The 14373-nt window shown below is 39.0% G+C and overlaps 1 protein-coding gene across 1 annotated transcript; it reads right to left on the minus strand.

Moving 5' to 3' along the window:
• Nucleotides 1–931: 931 nt before the first annotated feature.
• On the minus strand, nt 932–10123 carry Tbx22 (T-box transcription factor 22). The gene is made up of 8 exons (XM_008823078.2): nt 9913–10123; nt 9132–9306; nt 7996–8097; nt 6354–6528; nt 5288–5452; nt 4914–4978; nt 4423–4508; nt 932–1545 (listed from the first exon to the last, which is right to left on the minus strand). The coding sequence occupies exons 1-8, from the start codon at nt 10085–10087 to the stop codon at nt 932–934; spliced, it is 1557 nt and encodes a 518-aa protein (XP_008821300.1). The 5' UTR covers nt 10088–10123.
• Nucleotides 10124–14373: the final 4250 nt, after the last annotated feature.

Genomic DNA, 14373 nt, shown 5'->3' on the forward strand with positions numbered 1-14373 from the left:
TAGACTTTTAGCATTTAAGCTTTAGCATCTTTTTATTAATTATCATTGCTAGTGTAATTACATATTAAAATAAAAGTTTTCCTCTTTTAACCTTTTGTCCAATTTAATTTACCATGACTGTGACACGAGATTACAATTAAATTCTACGAATGTAATGAAATGTCCATATTTATGAGCTCAAATATATTCTTACTCTTCAAATAGTAATTTCAGTTTTTGGATCAAACAAAATAACTTGTTTTGGTAAACTGTGTAAAAATCACCAGGGTGTTTTAAAGAATATGCTAATAGACTTCATCTTGGACTCATCTAAAAATAAAAGAAAATAAAGATCAAATTTAATTTGGATGGTTTACTTTGTATTTGATCTTTGCACTGCTTCATAGTTAAATAGCACTCAGGCTACAAAGACTAATAAAAAATATTTGGAGATTTGTGTCCCTGCGTAGTCTTCAAAATTAAAGTTAGCATTTCCTTCAACAGCAGAGTATAAATCAAATTTCTTTCATAATTGCTTGATAGATATTTATAGTGAATCCCATCTTCATAGATAAGACTGAAATAGTTTCACTGGTTTTAGAGGAATTACAACCATATTCCTTTCTCATTGGTAATAGGTAAAAGGCAAGTTGTATGATAAGCTGACAATGCTATAATTGGAAACCTAGTCACTGGGCATCAATTATCACTGATGGTCTATATCATCAAGTAGTATTTATTAAGTATCTTATTTTGATGTTCATGGCCATTGTAATATCAGATTCTTACTGGTCACATTTGACACTATAAAGAATGAATATTTGATGACTTACTCTAAATGCATAACAAAGCAATGCAGTATAGTACAAGCATTTTAAAGAAATGTTGATCTTTTGTTAAAAATAAAACAGGTGCTTACATGTAATTGTTTTAAAATGTGACTGTTGTCCCATTAAAGGCAATGGTTGATTGCTGGATACCAATTAGAATGATTACATGTGCCTTCTTTGAAAGGAATTTGACTGTTGTCATTTCCAACGGGATGGTTGGCAGCATTTGCCAGTCTAGATGGCATAGAGAAGTTGTACCTATAATAGCCATGTGGGGGATGAAAAGAGCAACCAAGTGCTTCTGGGGCAATGGGTTTTGGCTGGAAAATGTTTCCAGGTGTCTGTAATCCACACAGCATTTGATTGGCAGAATGAGAGGCTTGTAGAGACTGTCCATTGAAGTTTTCAGGTGAAGCACTGTTTGAACTAGTGACAGCGCTGGAAGATAACATGGGCATTTCCATCATGAGTGGGGGTAAATACTGAGAATTGTTGGAGTTTGCTAGGCTTTCAGGAGTAGGTAAGACAAAAGGCTGCTGTCGCCAAAAATTAGTTGGGCAAAACTTGTAGCAAAAGGGCAGGTTGATATTGTGCAGGTATGCCTCTGGACAGATCATTCCACGGGAGCTTGTAGGTATGTGAAACATAGGTGGAGAACATGATGGAGACAGTAAGGAGTTCAAAGGAGAGGGAGCTCCTCCACTAGAGGTCACTGGAGATGAGCCACTGCTGCCGCCTGTGAATGACAAGTAGGGCAATGAACAATGAACATGAGTTTCCTGCTGAACCAGTAAATATACCATTACCATTTTTATTTCATTCTTAGATTAGTTTTCCTTGCAAGTTTAGAGTTGCTTTAGCTTGGGGAGAGATGTTTATTCCTCTGACTGAAGCAGAGTATACTGCTGGCACCACTACAACTTTTAGCAGTCCTGCTATGTAGCATATCCTGAACTGAACACTCACTACATTCAAGGACTTTACTAGGTAGTTTACATATTATCCAACAATTAAAGAAGTTCAGTTATGTGACTCAGACAATAACACATTACAAGTAAAAACTAATTCTTTGCTTTTCGAGCTTTACATTGAACAAAGTGTTTTGTTGTTTGGGATTTTATAGACAGCTTCACTATTAAAATTAAGTGTAAAAGAAAAAAGTTTTCTGCACATAAGTGAAAAAAGAATCTATAACCATTAGTACTTTTTCTCCTATAAAAATCATATATGGAGAGACTTCTGTGGTTTTTTATATCAGAAACGACAGCACTGCTTCAAGTTCAGAAACATTAGGATGAGAAGAAAAGTGTTCATAAGATGCCCTGCAGAAGTCTTTTATTGCTTAACGGCTACCAAAATTAAGAATATGTATATGTTTCAGGACAACCTAGACTCTGGACTTTATTTTTGTAAATGTTTAAATTCAATCAAATAACTGTGTTTGACTGGACTTGATGAAGTTGTGAGGTTACATTAGTAATATTGTCATTTTATGTTGTTAATTTTCTTAAATATTTTGCATATGTAGATATAGCCTAGTCTGTCATCAGCAGAGTAGCAAATGTCATCTGTAATTAAACATTCAACAGTCACTTTAAAATGTGGTACTCCTTTCCAATTTGAGTGCATTCTGGACATCTTAAATCATAAAGGAAATTATTTTAAATGATCAAATAATGATTACTTTCCTCTATTTTTAAATGCGTGTGCATTGTGTTGACTTGGATATTTTAAAGGCATGTTGCCTAAACGCTGTCAGTTATATTGATTTTGTAAAATAACTGTTCATGATTTTCTATGCAGCTCTTTAAACCACATCATTTCTACAAATAATTAGACTTAATTTATTCAAATTTCAATTAGTTGTTATGGCATCAGGTAAAACTGAGCCTAAGTGTAATGTTGATGATTTGTTCCATAAATGTAATGTTGAGTTCATTTTCAAAGACAAGCAGCTTTAATGGAGTAAAGATGAATGGAGAACATTTCATGCTTCTTACAAATAATATATTCCATTTATAGATAAATATTTGAATAAAGTTATACATTATCTAATTATGATGATGATGCTTTAATCAGGCAATGTACTGCCAGAGAGCAAACACCTTGAAAATGTTTTTAATATTTATGGAAATTAAAGGAACTGTGACACAGAAAGGGAAGTCCTGTATGATTTCACTCATGTGGAATATAAAAGTTGATCTCATAGAAGTTGATAAGACAATGGTGGCTACTAGATACTAAGCAAGACGGGTATAAAATGGGGACAAAGAAATGCCAATCATTGGATTCTGAGTTATAATTACACACTAGCGAGAAGTCACAAGTGCTATTATTGCACAGTAGGATAATTTGTTCCATAAATGTAATGTTGAGTTCATTTTCAAAGACAAGCAGCTTTAATGGAAAGATGAATGGAGAACATTTCATGCTTCTTACAAATAATATATTCCATTTATAGATAAATATTTGAATAAAGTTATACATTATCTAATTATGATGATGCTTTAATCAGGCAATGTACTGCCTGATTAAGTGTAATAATGCATTGCAATTTTGGACAAATTATTATTATTATGGTTATTATATGGAAGTGATGAATTCTTAAGGAGATAAATATAATTGAGTAGGTTTAAACGTTTTAAAAAATTCACATGTATAAAAACATCAACATATACATGTATAAAAACATGAAATGGTACCCCCAATACTAACACTCAATTTTTTAATATGTAAGTTAAAAGCATTGTAAAAATTTAAAAGTATGCAAATTATGTCATATCCTCACCAGATTTAGCCCATGCTGTATTTTTACATGGCCTGTGAGTTCCTTTGTTGCCTTATTAATCATATCTCCTTAATAATTATTTTCTGTTCATAGTATTTATGTTTTACCTGCAGTTTACCTTCAAGTATTAATGTGCCAGTTCCTGTATGTGAATATATAGCATTACACTTGCATTTTATTTCTTTTTAGATCCTGTAACATGCTTATCATACATTGTGTCTTACATATTATAGACTCTGCAATACATTGTTATCTTGTACTAAATGTTCAATGAGTTTTTAGAGTCTGAAAATAAGAGCAAAGCATACGTGAGAATAAATTAGTTGTGATATCTTAGTGTTATTTCCAATATTTACTTTTCCACAAAGTAAAAAAGATAAATTAGAACTAAGTGATGGTAACTTTTAAATGAAATCATTTAAACACATGATAAAAATTTCTCCTGCAACAAAAATATTAATATATGTAGCTAATGTATTTGAAGATCAGGCCAAAAATAGGCCAGAAATCCAATAGTTCCTACAAATAAGGGGAAGAGATGCTGAAGAATCCATGTGAGATGACAAGATAAGGGTGTGAGATAATTGCACAAGAGAGATACCAGGAAGTCCTCCATTATCTCAGCTTTACTGTCTTCCTTTGGGCCAGCTCTCCTCTGATTTCAATCCTTATTTCCCCACTAGAATAAATACATAATCAATGAACTGTGAGCACACATTCCCTGGCATATCCTTATCCCCTCATGTAGTATTTGGTACAAGAGTTCTGCCTGTGTTTATCACATTAATATGTAGAAATAAAGCTGATAATCACAAGTTTCCTTACTTTGTGGGTCTGTACCAAAGGTTTTAAAATCCATAGTGAAAGAAGGCCTCCACGGGTAGGTTTCTAAAATCCCATCCAATACACCCCTAAAAAAGAGAGCAAATTTTCAGCAATTCCAGGAAGCATTTTGTGGAAACGAATTATTCATATAAACTTATTTTTATGAGTAACTGTCTGAATTACTGTTTCCGTTTGTCACTAGAACCTGAGGAAATTTCTGTAATTCCTCACAATTCTAGACTATATAGTATGCTAACATTGGGCAGGAGAGACAATGGAAGAAGGCATGGTTTGGGACACAAAACATGTGGTTTCTTTCCAGCAACCTACTATTCAGAGTTAGAGCTTCAGCGTCTCTGATCCACAGTTACCTCATCTTTGATATTTAGAAAAGAGCTATCTAAACACATTGTATGACTGTTATTCTACCTACCTGATTTTGATATTAAAATGGCTACATAAATATTAAGTATGATTGCTATTTTACTTACCTGTTTCTTCCTGGATCTCTAAATCCTTTAGCAAAAGGATTTCGGTCTATTTTCAGTTTGGTAATCTATAAATTCAAAAGGAAGACAAAAAGGAAGTCCGACTCATGCTTTCAACAATGGTCCCTTAATTATGTAGTACTTTAAATAGATGTAAGCATATAGGGAAGTCAAATTTAAGATGATTATCTCATTACTTGCTGGTCCCTTTTGCTCTGTTCATCTGTCTAACACAAGCATCACATAACTTGTTATCAAACTTCTCTAGATAACAATGAAGTAAATCCATAATATTATCCCCATTGTTTAAAATGTAATCCGTACAGTGCTAGCATCTGTGGGACCACTCCCATTTCCTGGGGTCTAGTCAGCTTTACCTGCTGATTTTGGTAAGCGGTCACTGTGGTGAATTCAGTTTCTTCAAAGGAAAACGTGTTAACCCCTTCGGTGGGAAGGGACTGAATCTGGGACAGGTCAATTGTGCTGTCTTGCTCCAGCACATGCACTCGTGGCTTGTATTTATGCATGGACTGTAGAATGATCTAGGGAAGAAATGGTTAAATACAGCCTGAGAAACTGACTTCTCCCCAACAACATTCCCTGTTCATGACCAACCCCAGTTAAGGCACACCCCCAAAACTAGATAAAGATAAGGCTGAGAGTCTCAGATAACCACATAAATGGACTTTGCTGTGGGCTTTGGCCCCCAGCAGAGGTCCTCACGGCTGAAGATTTTTCCAGAGCAAGGGGCCACAGCAACACTATGCAGCAAATTGCACATTCACATTCGGGCCTTTCCTGCTTCTAAATGTGGATGACCATGTCTTATGGAATTGTCATGGGAATCTATCTGATCACCTAATGGAAATTCCCTGGGCAGTAATGGTCAGAAATCTGCTCTTCCCCACCTCCTAATCCTGGTAGTTTCCTTCTCTCCTATTGTGGCTGGCACTAGACTAGACTGGGCAGGCCAGAGGCAGGAGTATCCCTAGGAAGAAGGATCTAGATCCATGAAACTTGTAAACAGGCAGGAACTGACTGCTATGGGAACAGATTATGGAGATTTCCAGCCTGAGTTCTCCTTTCCCTGGCTTGCTTCCACTCACCACATCACATCAAAGGGGTCCATCAAATGTCCCACTAACGTGTGGACTACAGGCAAAGCAAAAGTTCAGTGTTGCCTGGGAAACCAAATTGCCTGAAAGCCCTGAGGTGTTCCCTCCCACTCTCCTCAGCTGGACAGTCTAGTTTAAACTGGTCTCTTAGGGTTCTTTGGGGCCTCTGGGGCCTCAACCAACCCATTCACACCCCACAGTCCAGCACTCTCAGGTGTTGGAGGAGCCACTTTAATTTACAGATACAGAGAGTAGTTTCCAAGCAACACAAAACTTAAAATTAAGATTAACCTTTACCTCCTCAAGGAGAAAGATAGTGTTTACTCACATGGCCCTTGTCATCCAGCTCATTGTTGGTGAGTTTCACCCGATCAAAGGTGATGATTTGCCGCATCCAGCTTTCACCCGAGCAAGGCGAGTCCGGGTGGATATACAGTCTGGGAGTGATGCATGAATGGTCAGTATTCCCAGCTACCATCCACTGTGAGCTGTGATACACATACCTGAAAATACAGGCGTAGGGTGTAGCATTAGGCTTGGCTAATTCAAAGGAGAAGTATTTGGAGTTTTTCAGCTTAGAGCCTCTCCAAAGATTACCGGTTTATCCCAAAGGCTAGCAAACAGAAGATTCAACTTGATTTCCAAAGAGGGTTTGAGGGCAAAAATTAAAATAAAAATAAATAAACAAATAACAACAGCAACAACAAACAACAACAAAAACCCACTAAACAACCACGAGCCAGCAAAATGCGATGAAGTGTCCTGGAGAGTAAAAAGCACAGGACTTCTGAGTCTGGCTTGTATTTCCTCACAGAAACTGCAACAGGAATTAATCTAACTCATATTACCACTGCAATGATGCCTAAAAATCCACGAAGGACAGCGAGAAGCGGGAGGGAAGAAGCAGAGGGCTGAGCATTGCGTCTGGCCAGCCCACTGTAGCCAGTCATCCGGGAAGCCCATTCTTGCCACGAAACCCTTTCACCAATTAAACTTCACATCAGAAAACCCCAAAGGAACCCCGCCCCGTGCGGCCTCCGAACTGAATTTTCGAAGTATTTCCAATCTCAAACTGTCAGTTTTGCTCCACTTTCCCTAAGCCAGCTTCATCGCGAACAGCAAGCAGCTGGTTCGGTGGTTTGCTGGCCCTGGCTCTTATAGGTTGGTGAATTACACCTTCTCCTAGCCTTCAGGAACAGCAATGGCACTAGGCAGGCTCTCTCCAAGGACCAGGTAACACAAGCTCAAGGCTGACTTTCCATCCACAAAGACCCTGAGTCAAAGCACCAGCACATCAGTGGTTCTGGGCTGCTACTTCAAAACGTCCTACTAGATCTCCACTTAGTCCTGTCTAGTCAAGGACTTAAAGAGAAAAGGATAAAAGGACCCAGGTCCCCTCTGGGACCTTGCCATCCTTCAGGCAAAAATCTAAAAAAGAGGCAACAGACCGGGCAGAAAAACAGACCTGACCCACGGATCCTGCCACTAGCTTTGCGGCAAATCATGACGTCTTTGGGGGAACCTGCCGGGATTTCAGGGTATTCCCAGGAGCCAAGGTCATCTTTGAGCCTAGGGCATTTCTCCCTACTTATTATTTTTTTTAATTGAACTGCTTCTCTCCAGGACGCTATAGCAGAAACCCTCTGAAATTTACACATCTAAGGCAAGAACAGGGAATGGGATTAAAGGCCTCTGCACACAAGGGGGAGTGAATTGACACCACCTTCCGGGGGAGACCGTCTCTTCCTTCACTTGGAACCCAGATTTGAATGAGAAAATTCAACCATCAGCCAAAGGTTAGCAATCCTCTCTCCCCACCAGGGACACTTTTAAAAATAGTGCTGTCAGATGTCAGGTTGCAGGCCTGATGCTCTGAATCTTTATCCTCATCCTGGGGTAGATTTTTAAGCCTACCCACTGTTCTGGCTTTAGCAATGTAAATCAGAATATCCTCATTTTGACCAAGTTACCTATAGCGTTTGGAATCAACTGGCACCACGTCCATGACCACACAGTACTGCTTTGCTGGGTCCAACCCCTTCACCTTGATCCGTACACAGGGGAACATTCTCCTGTGGGAAACAAAATAGGGGCTTGGAATAAAAACAGAGTCTGACTTGGAAGATACTAGCGCTGTTTTGAAGGAGGATAAGTCAGGGACAAATACAGCCCCTTTCTTTTTTCACAACAGGTTCAGAGAATGGCATTTGTTTCACAGGAAAACATAGTTGATGAATCATTTGATATTTCTTAGCAGAGCACATTTTTTTAATGACAGGTGCTCACTTGTACTCTCTCATACCATATTAAAAATTATAAAAGAGGGGCTGGAGAGATGGCTCAGGAGTTAAAAGCACCACCTGCTCTTGCAGAGGACTTGGGTTCGATTCCCAATACTCACATTTTGGCTAACAACTGTCTGTAACTCCAGTTCCAGGGAGCACAACATCTTCTTCTAACTCTGAGGGCATTACAGGACACTGGTGCACTTATACACATACAGGCAATATACTCATACACATAAAAGAAAAATAAAAAAATAAATACTTTTTAAAAATAATAAGAGAGAAGGTGGTACAGAAAAGGATTTACTCCTCCCCTGCATTTTCAGAACAAGTGTCTGTGAGGTAGATTTAGGAAATGTTGAAATTAAGAAGGTTCAAAACCAAAAATTGCCTAGTTGCTATGGAGAGACTTCCCCACACCAAATGGCATCCATGTGGAAAGACTGACTTCCCAGTGTCCTAGCCAGGGACAGTATGCTGGAGTACTGTAAGGAGTATTTTCTGCTTGTGTTTGCTAGATTTCAATCACTTAAGATGCTGGAGAGACATCTGGTACTTGCCTACCCCTGCAGGTCTGAATTTTTGCACGCACTGCACAATCAGGATTTGGAAGAGTGAGTTCTTGGAGTAACATGGACCAGAAAGGAAGAAAGGAAGAGTTTGCTGAAGGTAGATACTTTTAGCACAATAGATTGTGTGGCTTGTGGCTTTCTAATATCTGCCAAGAAGTGGGGAGAGGGAGGAGTTCCACAGTTCAAAACTAGAGTATCCACATTAACCCTACTGTGTGTGCCTCCTGAAAATCTCTGTTCTAGACAAACCTGCCAGCCTTGGTAATGATCATCTCGGTCCCGATGTCGTGGAATCTCTTCCACAGGTCGGATCCTTGAAGCTCTACTTGGATAACATTTTTCTGTTGTAGACTTTCCCGGTCGTTGTCATCGCTGCCAGAGCCAGAGGAAGCAGTTTTTGAGGATTCCGTCTTGGATCGCTTTCCTGCATAGACACACAGATGCTCAGGTTTGACAGTTTCGCAGGTTGCATACAATCTCTTCTCAGGAACCTATCTTGGATGGGTCTTTCCCAGTATGAACTTTGTAGCTTAGTCTGGTCCCTAAGCTCCCACAAGAGCTCCTATCCTCTCTTAAGGGAGAAACGTCCCCAATTTTCATGCCAGGAAGGGCTTGAACTTTCACACTCTCCAACCTACCAGCCCGAAGTTTGCATATAAAGCAAGATCCCCTAGGGAAGCGGGGAGGGTGGGGGTGGGGCACACCCTGCTTCCTACTGAGAGGAACAGTCAAATCTGGCTGTTAGGGTTTTGTAAGTGGTCTGTGAGCCTCAGTCCTCCAAAAATATGTGGGACCCTCCCTTTCCTTGCCAAGGAACCACAGCCTTTGTAGCAGGATTCAGACTGTCTGAAATTTTTCCTAAGGTCAGGTGACTAAGGTGTTTTGCGACCCACAGAGTTGGGAGAGCTGGGCCAGGACATCCTGGAGTAGAGACAGCAGCCCTCCCACTGTGTAGCGAGCCTGAGGAAGAACAGATCTAGCCAGCCCCGGCGAACGGCTCAGAGTAAGGGGATTTCATGAGGGTACTCACCCGGCTGCTCGCTCTCCCCTGCAAATCCGCTCCGCACCTCCTCATCCTTCTCTAGGCTCTGTTTCTCCTGCAGCTCAGGCTGCATCTCCTCACTTGGGTCTTGAGATTTTCTTTTGCTGGGTCTCCCCATCAAGGCCTCCACAGAGAAGGCGTGCGCTCGAGAGCTCAGAGCCATCCCTGGAGGGGGAGAAGTGAATGAGCGCAAAAAAGTTTCAACCTGAGCCGTTTGGGAGGGGGAGAGGGAGGGCGCAGATGAGAGGCAAGAGAGGAAAATCCCGGGAGAAAAAAATATCCTAAATTCGAAAACCAATTTTTGGATCAGTACTCTAACAACAAGAATTATCGGTGTGTGTCTTTTTTATATATGTATATATTTTTCTTTAAAGAGACAAAATGAAAGGGGAGGAAGATAAAACTGGAGTCGAAATCCTCTGAAGTATCCTTTCCCTTTTCTATTCTCCTCCCGCCCAGGGTAAGTGTGCATACCATACCATCAGTCCTCAAATCCTTGATTGGGGACCTGACTGAGCGCAGAGATTGGCAAAGCCCAGCGTTTTAGGAAGCAGACCTGCCGCCAAAGGGGCCCGGGCCTGTGCAATTGGGAGATACTGTTGCATCCAACTGAGTGAATACCCAGCCGGTCACAACCTCCACTGTTTGTTTTGGAAACTGTTGAAACATAAAAAAGCACTGTGAGTGACACTTCAGAGTCTGATGGGGAGGAGGGGTTGGGGGTTGGTTGGACTGGGGCTCCAGATAGGCCGGAGGAAAAAGAGAAGGAGACACAAGGTTACTGTTTTACATTAAATTGTAAAACTCTAAGACATGCGAAATAATTGCCCACGAGGGGCCACTTTTCAAAAGAAAGTGCAAATATTACTTAACCAGATCCAGAGACATGTATCTGGGATTTTTGCTCTCCGGTGACACCACTGAAAAAACATAAGGGAGTGCAACGCAAGCTTTCTGGGCTGGTAGGTTGTGGAGTTAGGATCTCAAACTGGGTAGATGGATGTGCCAGTGTATCTTCTTCTTGGTAGGAAGACTCAAGCAGGGATTGGAAGTGGATCGGAGAAACCGCTGTCAAGTCCAGAGCCGCTGTACCTTCACTTCTCGTGGAGCTGCATATACATCCTCTTCACAGTCTCACAATTAATCTGAAAACACAGCCTAAGGACCCCACAGTCGCCAGGCAGCATAGCAGAGCTTTGCTCCCAAGAATGTGTGCCCCTCAAAGTGTTGGATTAAGTAATTAGTTCCAGTGCCTTCTGGAATCTCTTCTTGGGTTGGGTTTGCTTTTCCTTCAAAGGAACAATTTAATTCTTTGTGAAAGAAAGAGACTTTATTATTTAGGATTGTTTTTGCCTGCAGATGTGACATGTTTGCCTGTGTGCATGTGATTTGGTCACCCACTTTCCATCAGAAATAAGAAATCAGGTGCTTCTGGACTCCTATGAACCACATCTAAACTGGTGACAATTGCTCATTTAAGGAAACTTTCTAATGTTCTCTGATATGTTTAGTTAAAGGCCATTCAAATCCAAATCAAGGGAGTGGAGCATGAATGAACTTACAGTGTCTCAATACTGGAGTTTAAGAATATAAGCTTTTCATAGCCTTTTAATTTTGACTATGCAACTGCAAGTATACACTACCTAGATTTTCCATGGGATGATTGTTGTAATGGTGGTGGGATCATTTGGCCATGGGTAAGACACCTTTACGCAGTTGAATGATAGGTTTAAGTATGCTAATGATCTTGGATATCATGGCAAAGGTTTCTTTACAGTCTGAATGCTGCTGAATGGTATGATTCAATCCAGGGCTGGGGAAGACACTGTCTTTATCCTGGGGGCAGGGGGAGCAGAGTAAAAGTTTACCGGACAAGAAGGATTCCAGTGTACAAGGCACCTGTACTGAAAACATACAGGTCTGGATATAATCTTTGCCACGACTCATGGACATTTCTTTCTTCAGCTATTAAAGTCAGAGGTCAGAGTATTTGTCCATTTCTTCTTATTCAGAGGATATATATTTTATCCATTACATGTTCTTAGTTAAAACATACACTTCAGGGACAGAAAAGTCGAGCGTTTATTTCCCAATTTCACCCTGCTAATAACCATATAGCAATTGAATCATTATGTCCTACTCTGAGAATTTTTCTGTTTTGTATGCAACTCCATTTTATTGCTCAAAGGCAGGACATTCAGGGCATTGCCTTGTATCACAAGGGCACACTTGCTTAGCAGAGGTTTTGAACAAATTTCTACAAAAGTTAGGTAAAGGATGTTAGTTACAATGTCTGTTCTAGTATTTCATGCTGTCTACCATGATATGATTTTCTTAAACCAAGGAACTAGCATATCTTAGGATAGAAGTTCCTGTATTACAAGAAATGTCTTCCTTAATATTTATTACAAGCATGCAATTTAGTCATCCAGAACTTTTTGATTTGTGTAACCTAAACCTTTTCCATTCCCATTTTTATTAACTATCTGATGACATTACATTGAGAAACATGTAGCTCAGCTCTCCTTTAAGTTTGCTTGACTAAGGTGCAAGCAATTCTTGCTAGCTTGCATGTAAGGGAAAAAGATCAAATATCTAAGAACCAGCTTTACAATCTGCTCTGTTGCTACTGAAAAGAGCTGCCAGATACTGGGAGCTTAAAGAACAACTTGTTCTCTATACCTGAAAATCTCTTTTCTACAATGTCTAGGTTTCATCCTGAATACACATAATCTTTTAAAATAGACTCTCTACTATGATGTGACAGTGTCAAATATAGAAAGAGGATTGGAAACTTACAGATAAATATATATTAAATGGTATATAACATTTATTTTTTTACTTTATGTATATGAGTGTTTTGCCTGCATGTATATAGGTACACCACATGCGTACAGTGCTCATGGAGGTCAGAAGAGGGCGTGGATCCCCTGGAAATGGAGCTAGGGATGGTTGTCAGCCACCTTGTGGGTTCTGGGAACCGAACTTGGGTCCTCTGCAAGAACAAGTATTGTTCTTAATTGCTGAGCCATCTTTCCAGCCCCAACTGATATGACTCATCAGAATTCTTGAATATTATATTCATAACTATTATAAGATAAAATAAAGTAATTCATGTTTCTATCAAATGTTCTAATATAAATAATTGAGTACATACACTATTGAAACCTTTATGATACAAAGTATGAAAATTTTACTTCTGATGTTGTATATGTACATGGGAAATAATGTATTTAAAAGAAACTAAGTCTGCTTGGAGGAAAAAGTATCCTGTGTTGTGCAGGACTTACTAATTAAAGGTTTGATGTCAGACCCATATGTCGAGGAGATATTCCAACTCCTACTCCTCATTATGAAATAAATATTTCAAATATATATATGCTGTGTATCTATGCCTTCATTTTAATATAAATACTGCAGAATAAAATTAAAACAGAGAAAAAATTAAAACACAGAGACTGATTAGATGCCTGATGTTACTCTTTGGTAGAACCACAAGCATTATATGGGAAAGATTTAGAATGAACCCTCAGGAAAGCACAGCCAAGAAATGCCAAAAATTGACTACCTCCTCACATCATTTGAGTACCTGAATTTGACATTGCCTGAACTCGCTAAGTTACATGAAACAATACATCATCCTTGTTTGCTTAAGTGAAGTTTCAGGTGAATTTTCATCACTTGCAAACAAAAGAAATCTTGAAAAAAATGCATCCACATTGACAAAATTGTGGAAGATCACCTTGATCTCTCCATCAATAGGTTTGCCTTTCCTCTTTCTTCTTTAACAATAGGACTAGCTTTATGGATAAAGAAATTGTAAGCTATTGACTCTCTTAGGATTGTAAACCCAAAATACAAACTTGAATTTTAAATGATTAATTTGAGTTCGTACATGAACTTCTAGCATTATGCTAATAAATAGGAATAAAGCTGAAGGAGTAAGAAGGCACACTTTGGATTCAGATTGACATAATTAAAATTCTGACACTAATAGTTTCTAAGTAACTTACAAATGTCTGTTTCTTGGCATTAAATTGTTTTTTCTATGCTTCTAAGAGTTTACCCCTAATAGTATCATCATATAGAATGTTTCTGTATGTCAGTATATTTATAAAACGGTCAAGTAAAATACTGAAAATTACTTAGCAGATTGTCTGGAATATAGCATTAACAGGTTTTTCAACATTGAAGAGATAAAGGATGGTAATTTTAAGAATGTGTTAATGTTTATATCAGCAGTACAGCTATAAATCCTTTGAGTTCACATAGTAGAAGCAGAAGAAATTCAAGCCAAGTAGAACCCTCAACCTTTCCGAAAATCATATATCAGATTCAAAAGGTCAAATGTCTTAAGAGTAATCATCTTTCTTAAATAAATTTGAGAAGTTTTAAAAATAATTAAAATCAGTGAGTGAAATAAAAATATTGCATTTGAGTTTCAGTAAT

The sequence above is a fragment of the Nannospalax galili genome, unplaced genomic scaffold, assembly GCF_000622305.1.
Source record: "Nannospalax galili isolate Female #2095 unplaced genomic scaffold, S.galili_v1.0 scaffold10, whole genome shotgun sequence".
Lineage (NCBI taxonomy): Eukaryota > Metazoa > Chordata > Mammalia > Rodentia > Spalacidae > Nannospalax > Nannospalax galili.